The sequence below is a fragment of the Mustela lutreola genome, chromosome 10 (assembly GCF_030435805.1).
Source record: "Mustela lutreola isolate mMusLut2 chromosome 10, mMusLut2.pri, whole genome shotgun sequence".
In the NCBI taxonomy this organism is placed as follows: domain Eukaryota; kingdom Metazoa; phylum Chordata; class Mammalia; order Carnivora; family Mustelidae; genus Mustela; species Mustela lutreola.
In genome coordinates, this window is record NC_081299.1 from 27,163,651 (window position 1) to 27,181,546 (window position 17,896).

Genomic DNA, 17,896 nt, shown 5'->3' on the forward strand with positions numbered 1-17,896 from the left:
GTGGTTTGGTCCTTAGCGTCTGCCTTAAGGATCCTGGGATTGAGCCCCACATGGGGCTCCCTGCGAGGCAAGAAGCCTGCTTCTCCCTCTCCCACTCCCTCTGCTTGTGTTCCCTCTCTCACTGTCTCTCTCTCTCTCTGTCAAATAAATAAAATCTTTTAAAAAGGCCTAAGCCCTAGAATTAAAAAACAAAAACAAAATGCTATGCAGATTTCCCTTGAACTGTACCTCTTTGCCTAGCCTAGAGTGAAATCCTGGGTGATGGAGATGGTCTGCCAGGGCCAAGCTTGACTCCATTAGCCACTTTGGAGATGAGTCAAAATAGTGACTAATGCCTTTTCACAAAGTTAAGTGTGAGACTTTAGAATGGGGATTCCAACTTTTCTAATAGAATGCTTGGTTATGCTGAGGCAGAGGACCTGCTATTTCTGAGGATGTTTTGATGCCATCTCTTTGATTCAGATCCATTCATATTTACTGATCATTGTAGGCACAGCTTGTGCCAGGCACTAAAAGGGGGCAGAGATGGATCCGATTCGGTCCCTTTTCTTCAGGAACTTAGAATATTGTGCAAGAGGCAGATAATGGTTATAACAGTGACTAATACTTCTTCTACATTCTTCTAGGTACTGTTCTAAGGTCTTTGTATATATTAACAGCAGACCATTGAGGTAGGCTATTTCTATCTCTTAAAATGGGGGAGGAGGAAATTGAGATACAGAGAAAGTAAGTAATTTGCCATGGGGCCCCTGGGTGGCTCAGTGGATTAAGCACCCCCTTTGGCTCAGGTCATGATCTTGGGATCTGGGATAGAGCCGCACTCTCTCCTTAGTGGGGAGCCTGCTTCCCCCTCTCTCTGCCTACTTGTGATTTCTTTCTCTGTCAAATAAATAAAATCTTAAAATAATTTGCCCCATGTTACACAGCTAGTAAATGGCAACACCAGGATTAAAGCCAAAACAGGCTCGCTCTGGAGTCTTTTCTTTTCCTTTTTCTTTTCTTTTCTTTTCTTTTCTCTTCTCTCTCTTTCTTGCTTTTTTTTTTAAGATTTTATTTATTTATTTGACAGAGAGAGACACAGTGAGAGAGGGAACACAAGCAGGGGGAGTGAGAGAGGGAGAAGCAGGCTTCCTGCTGAGCAGAGAGCCCGATGCAGGGCTGGATCCCCAATGCAGGGCTTGATCCCCGAAAGGCAGAAGCTTAATGACTGAGTCATCTAGGGCCCCCTTGAGTCTTTGTTCTTAACTTTATGCTGTAGAGCATTAGTTCTAGATCAGCAGCCTCATCTAGCAACTTACTAGAAATGCACTGTGAAGGAAAAAAAAAAAAAGAAATGAACATTCTTGGGTTCTACCCAAGACCTATTGAATCACAAGCTCTGGAGGCGGGGCTCAGCAATCTTTTAACAAGCTCTCCAGGGGCACCTGGGTGGCTCAGTGGGTTAAAGCCTCTGCCTTCAGCTCAAGTCATGATCCCGGGGTCCTGGAATTGAGCCCCGCATGGGGCTCTCTACTCAGTGGGGAGCCTACTTCCTCCTCTCTCTCTGCCTGCCTCTCTGCCTGCTTGTGATCTCTGTCTGTCAAATAAATAAATAAAATATTTTTTAAAAAAAGTATTAACAAGCTCTCCGGGTGATTATGATGCTTGCTATTTGAGAACAAAGTACACTATGGTAAGTGTCAGAAATTAATATCCTTATGGGTAGGGACTGGGTATGATCTTTCTCTGAAGTTCCTAGTCCTCTGCACAGCATCTAGTGTAAAGTACACATCAAAAAATACATGTGGTTGAACACACATGAATATATGGGAATATATGGGAAAGCTGGGTCTCTTACCACCTCTCATCTGCAGCAAACTGTATGAGAGAAATGTTCCCAGAAACTGTGAGACTAGCAGGGAAGTGGCTGTGTTACTTTTGGCAAGGTGCGCACCAGCACCAACGATCTGCACTAAAACAAGGAGCCTGCAGAATGGTGGTGGTGGGGGGGTCATGTGGGAGCAAGTCAGGGGGGTAAACATGTCAGGACTTGGTGAAGTGCTGAATGGGGTCAAGAAGCAAGGGAGAGAATCTGTCATTTCTGGAAACTGTATCTATTTACAGAGGAAGGAGGCATAGAACAAGCACATTTGTGGGGGAAAGATAAGGAGTTTGATTTTGGACTCCATATTTGAAGTACTGGAGATCCAGGTGGAGCTGTCCAGCATACACTTGGAAATATGAGTTTAAGATGTGGCTGGAGATAGAGATTTGGAGGGATGGTTGAGCCATAAGAATGGATGAGACCTTCGAGGAAAAAGTAGAAGGTGCAATACGAGAGCTGGATTTAAAACCACAGTGAACACTGTTCTTTACTGGGGCAAAAAAGCAACGCATAACCCTTGAAGAAGACTGAAAAAGATTAGGCAATAGGAGAGTTTAGAAAATTCTGAAGCCAAGTAAGCCTCAAAAAGGAAGGAGAGGTTAGTGCCAAATGCTGCAGAGAAATAAGAATAGAAAATTATCCTTTGAATTTTGAGACAAAAAGTATTTTAAGTGATGTGATGAGGACAGAAGCAGATTGACCGCGTTCAGGAGTGAGTTCTGGATGAAAAAGTGTAGGCAGGTGCTTCCCAGATCCCCCAGATAGAACTCTGTAGTCGCACTTAAGTTGAGGCTGTGACATCTTACAGGGTAGGCAGGGTCTCTTTCGTGTGTGGTCTCAGCGCCCAGCACTCGGCCTGGAAGAAGAGGGTGGCGTCAGTGAGTTCAGTGACTAGGGACGGAGAAAGGCTTCGCGGAGGCAGGCGCTTTGCAGCCGAAGCTTGAAGGATGAGGGTGATTGGGAGGAGAGGTGGGAGGCAGGGCCCCTGGGTGATGGGGCGCTCTGAGTGTGTGTGGGGGAGACTGGGAATGAGGTGGGGTTCTTGAAATATGCTTTTGGCTGTGCAAAGGGGGAAGGCTGTGTGTAGGTTTGGAGGAACCTGTTTGGGGAAAAGACACACGGCCGGAGGCTGCTGCCCGGGGTGAGGGGGGGCGGTGGGGGCAGACCCCCTCCCCCCACCGCCCCACCCCACTTACGCTACTGCGCCGTTCCGCGGCGCCTTTACCGGAGCCCTCCCGCCGGGCTGCATGGCGACGGGTGACCGCCAGGGGCCGCTGCCTCAGGTCCCCGGTGCTCCCGCCCCTCTCCATTGGCCTTTGTTGCCGTCGGAGCGCCCCGCTTGACTCGTTCCCGTCCGCCCCCTGGGCCTGGCGGTCGCGCCTGCGCACTGGCAGCTGGCCGGGCGCTCGCAGGGGGAGCTGCTGCAGGCTCCGCGGCGGCGGCGGCAACGGAGGCTGCGGGGGCAGCGGCGCGAGCGGCCGGGCTTGGGGGGGGTGCCGAGCCCGGCCCGGAAGCCCGTGCAGCTAGAGTGCGGGGTACCTAGGCCCCTCACTCTGGACTCCACAGTCTCCGGGCCGCCTGACCTCCGCACGGGTATATGGGATGGAAGCGGGACCCTCGGGAGCAGGTAAGGGCCCCCGGGAGTGGGGGACGGTGCGTGCTCCAAGGACCGGGGGACTCCCGCGTGAAGAACAGGATTTCCGAGTGAGGAAAGGCTTCCTGAGTGAGGAGAGGGGCTCTTATGGGATGGGGGGCCCAGTTTGAAGGGGGGCTGTATGCAGTTCCGGGGGAAACCTTGTGAAGGAAGCCCTAAGACGGGGGCTGTTTATCAAAGGAGGCTGTATGCACTCCTGGAGGTGGGAAGTAATCTGGGAGAAGGGCCTGAACGTACGTAAGGACTCCCGGAGATCCCGGGAGGCCTACGGGGAGGCCCGGCAGGTGGCAGGGGGCGGGCTCCAGGTGTCCAGGAGAGGAGGGGGTCGACACAGATGGGCCCAGTGCTGCTGCATGCCGGGGGGCGGGGGCTGGGCTGGGCTAGTGTCTCTTGGGAGAAGGCGCCAGAGCTGGGCTGTGAGCTCCGCCCCAGCCGGGCCTGACGCTGGGGCTAGGGTCAGGGGGCGGTGGGTGGGGATCCAGTCCCGGGATTCCCCCCCGTGAGTCTGGGGAGCTGGAGCGGAGGCGCCGGAGCATGCGCGGAGGTGGCAGCTTGAAGGGGCAGCCCGAAGTGGTGGGGGCGTGGCTGCCCGAATCCCCCCCCCCCTCCCCCATCCCGCCCGATTTGTCTTGGAAAAAGGAGCCCGCTGATGGGGCGCGTTCTCTCAAACGTTAAGTTGGCAGAGTGCAAATAGAAATGGTCCCCTTCCCCATCTTTGGGGCTCTTACACTTGATCCTGGAAACCCTCAGTCAGAATTTGCCAAGAACGGGTTGAGAGAAACTGCCAAAGTGCCGCCGTATGCTCCTTGGATGAAGAAAGACTGGAACCAAGGCAGTGTCCTCCCCCTGAAGAGAGAACTTAGAAAGGGTGTTGGTTACTGAAGGAGCAAGGCCAGGACCAGGTTTACCTGGAAGGGGTTGTCTGCCTGGCTTCCTCGTTTCTGGTCCAACACTTTGTAGAGATGGGACCTTTTAATCCAAAGACGATGATTTTTCCATTGAAATGTCTCCTCACGTGACGGCCTACTCTCTTTCTATTCTTTAATATTTTTTGTGGCTTCTATCCCCCCCTGGATATCTTTTCTTTCTCTTCTCTTTGTTCCCCAGAAACTGTCAGGGCCTTGTTATTAGACCCAAGGTTGCCAAGTTAGCCTTTTGTCACAGATAAGTTGTTTGGGGGAGGGGGAGTTTATAGCTCTCACCCTGGTGAGTTCCAGGTAATAGCCTTAACTTCTTATTCACAGGAAATCAGGGTGAAAGGAGATGAGAACAGAGAGACTGGTGTAGGGCTACCTGAAGACCAGAGTCTCCAGGATGGGCTGTGGAATAGTGGCACCTCCTGTGTCCTAGATCTCTTACCCTTTGATTGGAAGGAGCATTCTGAACCTGGGAATCCTTTAGGTCTTGTTCCACTACCTCCTTCCATTTGCTCTAGGGGTGGAAATAGGATTTCTATTCAGGACAAGAATTTCATTTCTTTTGGGACATGAATTTCATTGTTGGTGGAAAAATCATTATCTTTTTATGCCTGATCTTACACTCCCCCCATCCTCCCCAACGTCTCCCCCCCATTCCCCCAAAGAGATAGCTCCTACCAATTTACTCAGCTCATCCATTTAGTGATCTATATGTACTTAGTGACTAATTTCCCCCAAACAAAAATGACTTCGTAAAGGCTGTGTAGGTCTTCATGAAGAATGCGGGGAGCACCTGACTTCAGAAAACTGTTTCTCCTTCCCTTAGGATTCTTTCTCCATTCTAGTAATTCTCCTGGTTTTCTAGGCTGGAGACTATTTGAGCAACTTGTGTACTAGATAGAGTAGGAGTAGGTCACAGAGGTCCAGATGGATTGCTGGGAGCTGGCACCCATACTACACTGCTAATGACTTCATTTTGATGAATTCCTAGTAGGCTCTGGAGTGATGAAGACATTTACTTTTTTTTCTTATTGCAAGATATAATCTTCTTGGGAAGGGACTAGAGCCTGGTATCTGGAGTCAGCTGTAGCCTAGTGGGACCAGCTTTACCTCATCAGAAGGCATAGTTGAAGTTCAGTCTGGAAGCTGTGAATGGAGGGACCCAATAACTGCCTCCTTCCCAGGCTAAGACTATTTTTTTGAAAGTTGGAGGACACAGTACACAAAATTAAAGGTACTGGTGCTCACTTTACTGGGCTATGTCCTGATGTGTGCTTTCTGTGCTCAGGTGTGTTCCAAGCACATATATTGGATTGGGAGCTTCAGGAGGGTAGAGGTAATACCTAATTTATCTGTGGAAACAGTGAGTTTCTAGGCCCTGACACAAAGTACACATTTAGTAAATGAAGTGAATCACATTCCATTGTGAACATAAATGGTGAAGCACATGTATGGATATTTAGTAGTTGTATATACTCATGTGTGGATAAATTTTTTTTAGGAGAGGTTGGCTTCTTAGTCTTTGCTTACTGGACAGCTAACGCAGCTTTGAGTTTGTGTTTCGAATAGGCAGTCTGGCTCTCAAGGAGGTATGTGGGCCTCAAAACTGCAGGGAAGGAATCCCTGAGCCAGGCCTTTCAGCTTGGTTACTTTTCCTTCTCAGGGCTGGTTAGGGATGGGGGAGGGGGAGTGTCCTTTTCATGGCCCCTCCCTCCTTGCTTTTGTCTGCAAGGAAGGGCCCCGCCCCTTTTCCCCCAAGGCCCAAGCTTTGTCCTCCGTGCGGGGGCCCTCATCTGCATCACAAAGTGGCCGTCTGTCCCTGTCTGGGTTTGAAGGGAAGTGTCTCCCTTTCTCAGACTAAAAACTGGGGGCAGGGTTGGCTAAGGGGGGGGACTCTGTACAGCTCTAAGGCTTGCTGGGGGATGGGATGGGAGAGAGGTTCTCCCTTTTGCCTTCCCTAGTTTGAGGATGAAGGGGAAAAGGGGGTTCTTCTGTTTTCTCAAAGCCTCCTTGGAGTGGAGGGTGCCTAAGGCTGAATTTGATGTGTAGTCCTATGTCTGGGGAAGAGAAGCCTTTGAGTGTCCCATCCCCCATCATTTCCACCCAGCCCCCAGCTCTAGGGGATGCCTTTTTTCCCAAGAATCCAAATGATTATTCAGCCTGGAAGGCTATGGAGGTGAATGGAATGTAAAAATTTGGGGAAGGGAAGGGTATCTCTTATATCCACCAGGATGTTTATTTTTTGCAGGGTGTATAATTGTTTTTTAGCAGTTTGCAGGTGTTTGAATGTTGTGTATGCATGTGTGTTCTTCATGATATATCTGTGGATATTTGTTTATTCATTTAATATCTGTATGTTGGACACCTCCTATATGCTAGGAGGCAAGATACAGTCCCTGCTCTTGAAGAACTCACCATCTAGGGCGGTGAGGGGTATATATATAAAGGTAAACTGTCTAGGTTTAAGCGTGTGTTTGGGTGTGTATGACAGGAATGTGTCTTACTATGTGTTTGCATATATCTATTGCTTATGTGTAATTTTTGTCCAGCTCTTTCTGGGGTAGGCACCCAGGTGCTAGTAGTTATGCTTTCACTTCCCTATGTAGCTTGGTCCTTGATGGCCCTGTACTCCCAGGCTGAGCCTCCCTTTCTGTCTGCATTTCCCTGTCTGCAGAGTGGGGCTGGGCTTGACAGGTAGTTAGAAGGAGACATAGCAGCTTAGCTCTGGGAAGCTTGCCCCTCCCGAGAATGGTTCTGACCTCTTCCTGACCCCCCAGCTGAGGATATGCCCCATCCCCCCTGCCTGGCAGACTATGAAAGCAGAGCTATGATGATGGGAGGTTCTGGGCTGGTTTATTTGTCTCTCCCACCTGGGCTGGTCCTCTAGTGGCAATGACGATAGTAGCTATGGACAGAGGCTTCTCTTAGGCAGTGTCCCTTTTTCTTCTCTTTCCCCTCAAGCTAGAAAATAAAACTAGGGGCAGCAATCTAGCTGGTGGCAAAAGAGGAGAAAGTAGTGGAAGCTGGCCCTGCCCTAGCCCTTTCCCAGGGGCCTGCTCTATCTTGAAACTGATCCCTTCTGTTACTGTCTGGGCTCTCTGTGTGGCAGGAGCTGTGCCTGTGCAAAGCACCTTATTCTCCTCCTCAGAGCCAGTATCTCATTCTTCTCCAGCATGTTAATGGCTGCCTCTCCTTCCCAAGTCCTGTACACTAGCCTATTCTTAGTCCAGTTTCCTGTGTTCTGCCTATCTTCATTCCTTAGCTTTTTCTTCTTGTGAACTTTTTCTTCTTTGTCTCCCTAGTTGCAGCGTTGCTTCTTGCTCAGGCTCCCAACTCTAACCTTTATGTTTCCCAGGCCTTAACTCCAGCCTTCCCTCTTTCCTAGATCAAGCCTCTTTCTGCTGTGATTTCCAGTTGTGGCCTCTTTGTCAGCTTCCTGTTTCAGCCTCTCTCCTTTCTTTTGTCTCCAAACTGTATTTTTTTTAGCCTTTTCAACTTTAATGTCTCTCCACCCTCAGCCATTCAGTTGCCTTAATCCGTTCTAAAACATTGTCTCCCTCACATCCCCCTAGCCTGACCTTCTTTGGATCTTCCTCCTGCTTACATTGCAGAGGAGCATTATGATGTTGCTATTTCATGTTCAGGATGGTGATAAGTGAAGTGAGCATCTGGCTGGCAGAGAAGAGAATTCTTGGTCTGTTAGATACCTGGTGGAGGCAGGTGTCTTAATCTAGTACAAGAAAGAAAGTTTTATTATTGGGAGCCAGATTTAGCTCCTCTGCTTAACATGTAATAGAAACATATTAAGTATTCACTTGATGAATCAAAGAGAGACAAGAAGGATAATTTTCCTATCTGGAGAGAGGTTTGAAAAAAATGAACGTGGGTTGTCTGAGTCTGTGGAACCCCTCAGTTGAGTTGGGTAGGCAGGAAGGAGGCTTCCCTTATACTCTCCTGTTTGGTTCCGGGAGGCCTTGTGCCTTCTCTGATCAGAATGATATGAAGATTGCTAGACTCTACCCTCACCAGCCTCTTTATCTTGTAGCTGCAGGCGCCTACCTGCCCCCCCTGCAGCAGGTGTTCCAGGCACCTCGCCGACCTGGCATTGGTACTGTGGGGAAACCAATCAAGCTCCTGGCCAATTACTTTGAGGTGGACATCCCTAAGATTGACGTCTACCACTACGAGGTGGATATCAAGCCGGATAAGTGTCCTCGCAGAGTCAACCGGTAAGTGACGCACATAAGCTGTCAAATCCAGGGGTCTTTACTGTCCTGAGTCTCAGAATCTTCAGAGACTGTCCAGAAAACTGGTAGAGGGTGGTATCACCAGATTCAAAGAAGTTTTTGAGGAGGAGATTCCAGGTAAGGTAAACACTGAAAAATATCATTGAATTTGGCTATTAAGAGATATTGGTGCCTTTTGCAAAGGAATTTCAGCAGAGTAATTGGGTTAGTTAGTAATCTAACTATAGTGAGTTGACGAATAAGTAGAAGGTAATGTGGTAAGGACAGTGAGAGCAAATAGCCTTTATTAAATAGCTTGACAGTGAAGCATGGGGAGAGAGAGAGACTATGTTGGCTAGAGAGGATTTATAGGAGTCAAGTACAGTGCATTGTGCATTGCAGTACTTGTTAAAATGAATGAATGAACTGAAAGTTTTTAAGAAGGAGACCTAGATAAACAGGAGAAGAAGCTAATTAAAGGTACTGGGCAGAAGGGAGAGGAATGAGTTCCTACTTATTGCTAAGGCAGAAAGACATTATAGAACAGAAACATAGTTGGAGGAATTAGCCTTGGAAAAAGCAATACTTCTTTCGTTCTTCCCTTTCTTTTTTTTTTTTTTTTAAGATTTTATTTTTAAGTAATCTCTCTACCCAGCATGGAGCTCAGACTTAGAACCCTGAGAATAAGAGTCTGATGCTCTTCCAACTAAGCCATCTGGGTGCCCCGAAGCAATATTTCTTTTCAGAATTAATTTATTTCATTATTACTTGAAAACTACATATGCACAATGTAAAAATAAATAAAATATTACAAAAAGAGCAGCAGTGAAAAAGGTCTCCTGTTACCCTGGTCCTTAGTCCCCTAGTCCTTTTCCCTAAAGGCATTCATTGTTACCATTCTTGAGTATGCTCCCACATATTTTTGTTTGCATATGTAAGCATATGTGTATATAAAATGTTTTTTAAAATGCACAAAATAGGGGTACTGGGGTGGCTCCATTGGTTAAGTATCTGCCTTTGGCTCAGGTCATGTTCCCAGGGTCCTGGGATGGAACCCCACATTGGGCGCCCTGCTCAGTGGGGAGCCTGCTTCCCCCTCTCTCTCTGCCTGCCTCTCTGCCTACTTGTGATCTCTGTCAAATAAATAAATAAAATCTTAAAAACACACACATACAGGGCACCTGGGTGGCTCAGTGGGTTAAGCCTCTGCCTTTGGCTCAGGTCATGATCTCTAGGTCCTGGGATCGAGCCCCACATCAGGCTCTCTGCTCAGAAGGGAGCCCGCTTCCCCCGCCCACCACCCTCTGCCTGCCTCTCTGCCTACTTATGATCTCTCTCTCTGTCAAATAAATAAATAAAATCTTTAAAAAACAAAACAAACAAAAAAACCCATACACACAAAATATAGAATCCAGTAAGCCTTGTTTGTACCTTGCTTTTTTTCCACTGAACAATATATATCAGATCATGTATACCTGCCTTAGTCTTTTACATAGCTCCATAGATATTCCATTGAATGGATGTATTATAACTTATTTAATAAATCTATGGAGGAACACTTAGCTTTAACCTAAACTTTTGCTACAAAAGTGAAACTGTTGAATATTATCAAATGTAGATACATTTTTGCACTGAAATATGAGTGTATCTATAGGATAAATTCCTAGGCGTGGAATTGCTGGCATAATACATTGAAAAATTTGGAGATACTACCAGTTGTTTTTGTTTGTTTGTTTGTTTTGTTTTGTTTTTTTAAGGTAAATTGTACCAATTTATACTCCCATTATCAGAGTATTAGTGCCTCTTCCTTCTGTACCAGTCCAGTGTATTGGATTTTTTGACCTTTGGAATTCTGATATGTAGAAAATTATATCTTGGATCAATTTTACTTATTTTTTAAAGTAAGTTCTTTGCCCAGCTTGGGGCTTGAACTTACAGTCCTGAGATCAAGAGTTGCAGCTCTACCAACTGAGCGAGCCAGGTGCCCCAATCTTGGTTTAATTTAATTTTATTTCTTTTTTAATTTTTTATTTTTTTAAAGATTTTATTTATTTGACAGACAGAGATCACAAGTAGGCAGAGAGGCAGGCAGAGAGAGAGAGGGAAGCAGGCTCCCTGCTAAGCAGAGATCCCGATGGGGCTCGATTCCAGGACCCTGGGATCATGACCTGAGCCGAAGGCAGAGACTTTAACCCACTGAGCCACACAGGCGCCCCTTGGTTTAATTTTAAATTGAGTTTCTCTATTGAGTGAAGTTGAACACATTTTCATATATTTAAAAATTACATATGGAGGGGACATTTCAAGTGTGAGAAGAAAAGAAAAGAGGTCTGCCTACATAAATACGTTTATTCATATGTCTGGGAACTTGAAGGTGGCCTTGCCTATCTTGTGCTCTTTTTAGAGTCATTAGAGTTGATTTTTTTTTTTTTTTTTAAGATTTTTGAAATTTATTCATTTGACAGACAGAGATCTCAAGTAGGCAGAGAGGCAGGCAGAGAGAGAGGAGGAAGCAGGCTCCCTGCTAAGCAGAGAGCCCCATGTGGGACTCAGTCCCATGACCCTGAGATCATGACATGAGCCGAAGGCAGAGGCTTAACCCACTGAACCACCGGGGCTTCCCTAGAGTTGATTTTTGATTGGAGGTAGAAACGGGTTCTGGAGTTAAAGGGTAGAGGAGAAAATTTGACACAGTCTGTGAGGGATGGTACTGATCAGGGACATGGAAAAGATTGCTTGGTAGCACTGAAGCCTAATTAGGATTGAAACCATGTATTTATTGTTATTTACAAATACAGTTTGAGGGTTTTTTTAAACCAATAGTATTCAAGAGCTTTGGTTTAGAAAGTAAAGAGGTCAGATTGTTGGGTGGAATGGTATTCTGAAGGATAAATGGACATTCTGGAATCTTAGGGGCAGAGGACAGGAAGTAAAATCAAGAAAGAGATGATAATGAGGTGGGACTTAGAGCTTCAGAGAGATGGAAGAGATAGGGTTCTTCCACGGTTTATTCCTATTTCAATTCACACCTTTTCCTCATCTACCTTTTTTATGTCTCAGTTTGGGGATTGGAGCAGCCTGGATTCTGTTCCTGATTCTAGATAGACCTTGGGAATGAGTCCTTTTCTTCTCTGCCTCCCCACTCTGCCTCCAGAAGGCACATGTACTACTCTTTCAGATTCTTTAGAGCCTTGGTGATCTGAGAACCAGAAGCATCACTTGATAGCTTATTAAGACTGTAGAATTTCAGACTTTGCTCTAGACCTGAATTAGAATCTGCATTTTAATAAAATCTCCAGGTGATTCATATGAAAGTTAACATTTGAGAAGCACTACCACAGAGTAGAGATTAGAGTAGCTGCTAGGAGGGGGTGGACATTACCTGAACATCGAATTGCCTCCAAGAGCTTGAAGTAGTAGTCTCTCAGCTTCCATAGGCTGCTTCTATCCCCTACAGGGAGGTGGTGGAATACATGGTCCAGCATTTCAAGCCTCAGATCTTTGGTGATCGCAAGCCCGTGTATGATGGAAAGAAGAACATTTACACTGTCACAGCACTGCCCATTGGCAATGAACGGGTAAGCTGGGAGTCAGGCTAGATGTGCCAGGGGTCTGGGGTGGTACACAACTCATGTAAGTCTATTTGGAGTCTGGCAGTTCAGAAATACCTCTCATCTTTTATGATGAGAAAGTGTGTTTTAGGGTGAGGGATGGGTAGATGCTGATGTTTATTTAGCCAGTGTATATCTGTCCTTGTCCCAAACACTGAGGTTAGACTTAAAATAGACCTAAAGACTTCCTGCTAAGTTGAGAGGGATAGAAGTACTAAGCTAAGGTGGCTAGAGACTAAATGTCTGGATTTCCTCTGAAATCTTCATTGTTGGCCCTGTCAGTTTAAGGAGCAAGTGCATGGGAAATCTATGTGGTGGGGGAAGCTGGGGCAGGGCAAGGAATGTTGGACTGTGTGGAAAGCACTGGCAATCCTTCACCTCCTTTCTTCTGAAGGTTGACTTTGAGGTGACAATCCCTGGGGAAGGGAAGGATCGAATCTTTAAGGTCTCCATCAAGTGGCTAGCTATTGTTAGCTGGCGCATGCTGCACGAGGCCCTTGTCAGTGGGCAGATCCCTGTTCCCTTGGAGTCTGTGCAAGCCCTGGATGTGGCCATGAGGCACCTGGCATCCATGAGGTACTGGGTTTAGTTTGTAACTGGGCAACTAGTGGTGGCATAATTGCTATGTGGGGAGGTGGGGAAAATAAGCACTTATTAAGGTCCCACAATATGCATTTCAAATAAAACATACATTGAAGCCCTACCATATGCCAAACAGTATGCATATATATTTAGGTGGTTTAAAGCCTTGGCCCTGGCCCTTATAGATATCTTTGGACCTCCACCCCATCTGTCCCTGCGGGACAGAGAAAAGATAGACTTGTGCAAGGTCAGTCATACAACTAGTCAAGGATCAGAGCTGGAATTAAAGCCCTGGTGTCCTGCCTTCCAGGCCAGGGCTCCTCCGTGCCCAGGATGCCTCACAGGGTGGGGGCCTGTGCCCGAGGGACCAGTTCTCTGCCTGTCCCTGCCAGGTACACCCCCGTGGGCCGCTCCTTCTTCTCACCGCCTGAGGGCTACTACCACCCGCTGGGGGGTGGGCGCGAGGTCTGGTTCGGCTTTCACCAGTCTGTGCGCCCTGCCATGTGGAAGATGATGCTCAACATTGACGGTGAGTGGGGAGAGCTATGGAGCCAGGGGCACCCTGAGTCCAGTGACCACACTCCCAGCCTCATCCCTCCCAGCTCTGCAACCATACTCCTAGTCTAATCCCTATAGCCCTGGGACCCCTCCCCCATCCCAATACCCTATAAGGAAGAGGGTGTAAAGAGCAGTGCCTCCATTTATTCTGAAAGACCAAACCTGAGCTGAGCTATATCCTATATCCACCCTGTCCCCACAGTCTCAGCCACTGCCTTCTACAAGGCACAGCCGGTGATTGAGTTCATGTGTGAGGTGCTAGACATCAGGAACATAGACGAGCAACCCAAGCCCCTCACAGACTCTCAGCGTGTGCGTTTCACCAAGGAGATCAAAGGTGAGGACCCAACCAGGTGGGGAAGGGAAACAGCACCACTTTGTCTTTAGTCCTAAAAGGAAATCCCCTTGGGATATATTCAGGGGAGAGGCCAAGCCTGGGTGCATGAGCAGCCTTTTCCAACTCTGACAAGCAGTGTGTGTATTCCAGGGCTAAAGGTGGAAGTAACCCACTGTGGACAGATGAAGAGGAAATACCGTGTGTGTAATGTTACCCGCCGCCCTGCCAGCCATCAGACGTGAGTTGACAGGCTGCTAAGCCGTACCTTAGTGGAAGAGGGCTGATATTTCAGCATAACTTCTTTCACTCTTGTCCCTCTCCCCTAACCCTAACAGCCTTGAGGATGAGGCGTTTTTTTCAAAGATAAGCTGTGGGAGTTTGCCATCCATCCTCCAAACTTCCCAGATCCTTGATACTCTCCTTGACATTTTTACCTTCTTGGTCTCTACCTTTCCTCCTTGGGCCTTTACTATAGAACAAGAGTATTCCCCTGACTGCTGCCTCAGTTCTGTAAATGTAAGGATCTTTCACAACTTACTCTTCGTTCTGAAAAAGAAGTCAGGGCTCCTGGGCTAGACCTTGGGGAATTTGTTATTGATTCTATCTACCTCCTTGACCTCAGACTGCGACTATGAGTCTCTGCTGTGTGTAGGACTTTATGGTCTGCACTAGAAATGCATATGAGTCAGATATGGTCTTGAGTATTGTGGAACTTGCCTTTCAGATCTTTTGTCTTCCCTCTCAGAGCCCTGTCTTGCCTGTTTTCCTGTGAACGGCAGTGCTCAAAGAGGCTGGATAGGGATGAAGCCAAGTCTGGGGCTTCCCGTGGTTGTAAGTCTAAAGAGGTGGGATTAAGTGCTGGGCTCTGACACTTCCTTCCCTTCCCCCGAACAGGTTTCCCTTGCAGCTAGAGAGTGGACAGACTGTGGAGTGCACCGTGGCACAGTATTTCAAGCAGAAATATAACCTTCAGCTCAAGTATCCCCACCTGCCCTGCCTGCAAGTTGGCCAGGAACAAAAGCATACCTACCTGCCCTTAGAGGTGAGGCTGCCAAGTAATGGCTGGGTTGGAGAACAAGCATTGTACCTGCACACTGGTGATCAGAGGTGTGTTCTCCCATTCATAGTCTCTCATTCTCATTTTGAAGCTTGGAAAATTGACGTTCTGAGAGGTATGAGGTCATTTTGTGAATTGTAGGCCTCATTCTTACCTGCTAATTTCTTTCGTTATTCCCCATCCTGCTATCATGTTCTTTTAGGACTGCCAGGTAAGGTGAAAGCTGTATTTATGTTTAATAACTAAGTAGTTCATTCAGGACAGAGATTTCAGATATCTGAATTCATTTTTATTTTTATTTCTCTTATCCTGTCTTAACTTTCGATATTTCTTATCTGGAGCTGGGGATCCTAAATGATCTAGAGATACAAGTATACCTTATTTTCCAGAAAATAGAGATATCTGTTAGTTATGATGTGAATCCTACTCACTGTTACCACTGTGGTGATCAGTGTGTTCCTTTTGAAAAGGTTTTAGCCCCAAGATTTATCATATCTTAATGCTTTAACAGATCTTTGAAGCCTGCAATTCAAGAATAGAAATGCTATTTAAATCCTAAAATACAAATGCAGAACCATTGGGCTATATTTGATTTGGTATACACTAGCCAAAATGTGTAATGAGAAGCTACTGCTGACTTCTTCATTGTTTAGTCCAGTACTACTCAAAGTGTGGTCAGTAGACAAATAGCAACAGATATTACTTGGGGGACTTGTTTGAAATGTGGGACTTGTTGAAATGTGAAGCAAGTGGGACTTGTTTGAAATGTGGAATCTCAGGTTCCACCTAGAACTGTTGAATCAAAATCTTTTAACAGAATCCAGAGAGGATTCATATGAACATTAAAATTGGAGGAGCACTAACCTAGAATAACATCTCACTCTGTTTCCACAGCAAGAGTCAAATAGATGGGACCAAAGCTCAAGCCTTCCATTAGCTTCTGGGAATTTAGAGCTAACCAGAGGAAATTAGGCAGAGGGAAGAGAAGATCCCCAAACCTAAGAACTCTGACTTTAGTTAATAGCTGTTGGTGTGGGCACCTGGGTGGCTCAGTGGGTTAAGCCTCTGCCCTCCGCTCAGGTCATGGTCTTAGGGTCCTGGGATGGAGCCCTGCATTGGGCTCTCTGCTCGACGGGAAGCCTGATTCCCCCTTTCTCTCTGCCTGCCTCTCTGCCTACTTGTGATCTCTCTCTCAAATAAATAAATAAAATCTTTTAAAAAAAAAAAAAAAAGCGTTGATGCACGGAAAGTGGAATGAAGACAGTATGTTCTCTTGAGGTGAAAGCAGGAGTTTTCAAAGACAATCCCAGCTAAGTAGATAGGCTTTAGTTAATATCTTCTGCAAGCTAAGATTTTTAGCAAATTAACATTACTTCTGTGTAAACATTAGTTTCCAAGGTGATTAATTTATATAATGACATATTTTTATTCTTCTTATTATTTATTTCAAATATTAATTGAGCTCCTGCTGTGTGTTATTTGCTCTTTTAAGTGCCGGGAATGTAGAGATTAACAAGACAGACAAGGTCCCTGTCATAGAGTGTAATATTCTAGAAGGGGGAGATAGACAATAAATAAGATATTTTGACATAGCTGTAAGTGGTATCAGAATAATAAAACAGATAAAGGGGACAGAAGTAAGGAAGGAGGGGTTTGGAGAGCCACTTTAGTTATGGTCAGGGAGGATCTCTTTTAGGTGACATTTGAGTCCTAAATTTTGAGTTAGAGACAACCTTCATTAACCTGAGGGAAGATCCTTCCAGGCAGGAAGTAAATGATAAGTACAAACTCTCTAAAGCATCAGGGAGCTTGGATTTTTTTAAGAGCTAGAAGGCCATAGTGCCTGGTGTGTAGTATATGAGGGGAAAAGTAGTAGGGGATGATTTCAGAGAGAGGTGCAGGGTCCAATCATGTCAGCAATTGTAGCCAGGTGGGTTTTTTTTTTTTTTTTTAAATATCACTGTTTAGAATAACTTTATCAAGATATAATTTGTATACATAAAACTTACCCTCTTAAAATGTATAGTTCAGTGGTTTTGAGTATGTTTAAAATTGTATAACCATCATTATTATCTAATCCTAAAATATTTCATCATTTCCAGAAGAAAACCCATATCCATCAGTAGTCACTTACACTTCTCTCACCAGTCAGCCCTTAGTAATCACTAATCTATTTCTGTCTTTGTGCATTTGTCTGTTCTGGACATTTCATATAAATAAAATTATATAATATATGCCCTTTTTTGACTGGCATATTCCACTTAGCATAATGTCTTAAAGGTTCATTAAATTGTTATCATGTGTCAGAATTTTTTTTCCTTTTCAGGGCTAAGTAATATTTTTTGGTACATATATGCCACATTTTTTAATCCATTCCTTCATTGATGGATACATTAGGTTGATTTCACTTTTTTAGCTATAATGAATAATGCTGCTATGAATATAGGTGTACAGATATTCTAGTCCCTGCTTTCACTTCGAGTACATACTCAGATGTAGATTTACTGAATCATATCATAATTATGTGTTTAACTTCGTGAGGATTCACCATACTGTTTCCACAGTGGCTGTACGATTTCATATTCTCATGAGCAACACACAGGGCTCCAGTTTCTCCATATCCGTGCTTTAGTTTTTTCCCTAATGTTGATTCTGTAGCTTAAATAATCTGTTAAGAGTGCAACAACTTTAAGGTGCTTTTAAGAAGGCAACCTCCTAAATTTTAACAATTCTAGATTTTTATTAATTGAATTGACCAATTTGTATATTCTTTGGGATATGGAATTTAAGGGCAGGTGACCCTGTCCTGGTTTTCCTACCATTGTTCACAATAAACTTCGGAAATTAGGAGGAAAACCAGTACTTAAATAGTGTTGGCCCTCCGTGAACAAATTATACATTTCATTTTGTGTAACTCCTCACAACAACCTTGTAGACAGCTAGTGTTTTATCCTGTGACTGAAATTAAAGAAGCAGAGTCTCAGAGTAGTTAAGAGACCTGCCCAAGGTAATATCACCTAGAAATGGCAAAGCTGGACTTCAAACTCAAGTCCTTCCAACCTGCTGGCTCTCTCTGCACTGCCAAAAGGC

General features: G+C 45.6%; 1 protein-coding gene across 3 annotated transcripts in view; it reads left to right on the plus strand.

The window, feature by feature from the left end:
• Window positions 1-3,299: 3,299 nt before the first annotated feature.
• The window catches only part of LOC131809804 (protein argonaute-1), a 38,501-nt gene continuing 23,904 nt past the window's right edge, over window positions 3,300-17,896 (plus strand). Inside the window, exons 1-8 of one of the 3 annotated variants that reach the window (XM_059137227.1) lie at window positions 3,300-3,491; window positions 8,481-8,664; window positions 12,119-12,239; window positions 12,667-12,848; window positions 13,247-13,383; window positions 13,615-13,749; window positions 13,900-13,987; window positions 14,644-14,791. In XM_059137227.1, the coding sequence (XP_058993210.1) occupies window positions 3,467-3,491; window positions 8,481-8,664; window positions 12,119-12,239; window positions 12,667-12,848; window positions 13,247-13,383; window positions 13,615-13,749; window positions 13,900-13,987; window positions 14,644-14,791 (1,020 nt within the window). In that variant the 5' untranslated portion in view covers window positions 3,300-3,466. Of the gene's footprint in view, window positions 3,492-8,480; window positions 8,665-12,118; window positions 12,240-12,666; window positions 12,849-13,164; window positions 13,384-13,614; window positions 13,750-13,899; window positions 13,988-14,643; window positions 14,792-17,896 lie in introns of those variants that run through there. The other 2 variants (XM_059137228.1, XM_059137229.1) reach the window with 2 other exon arrangements.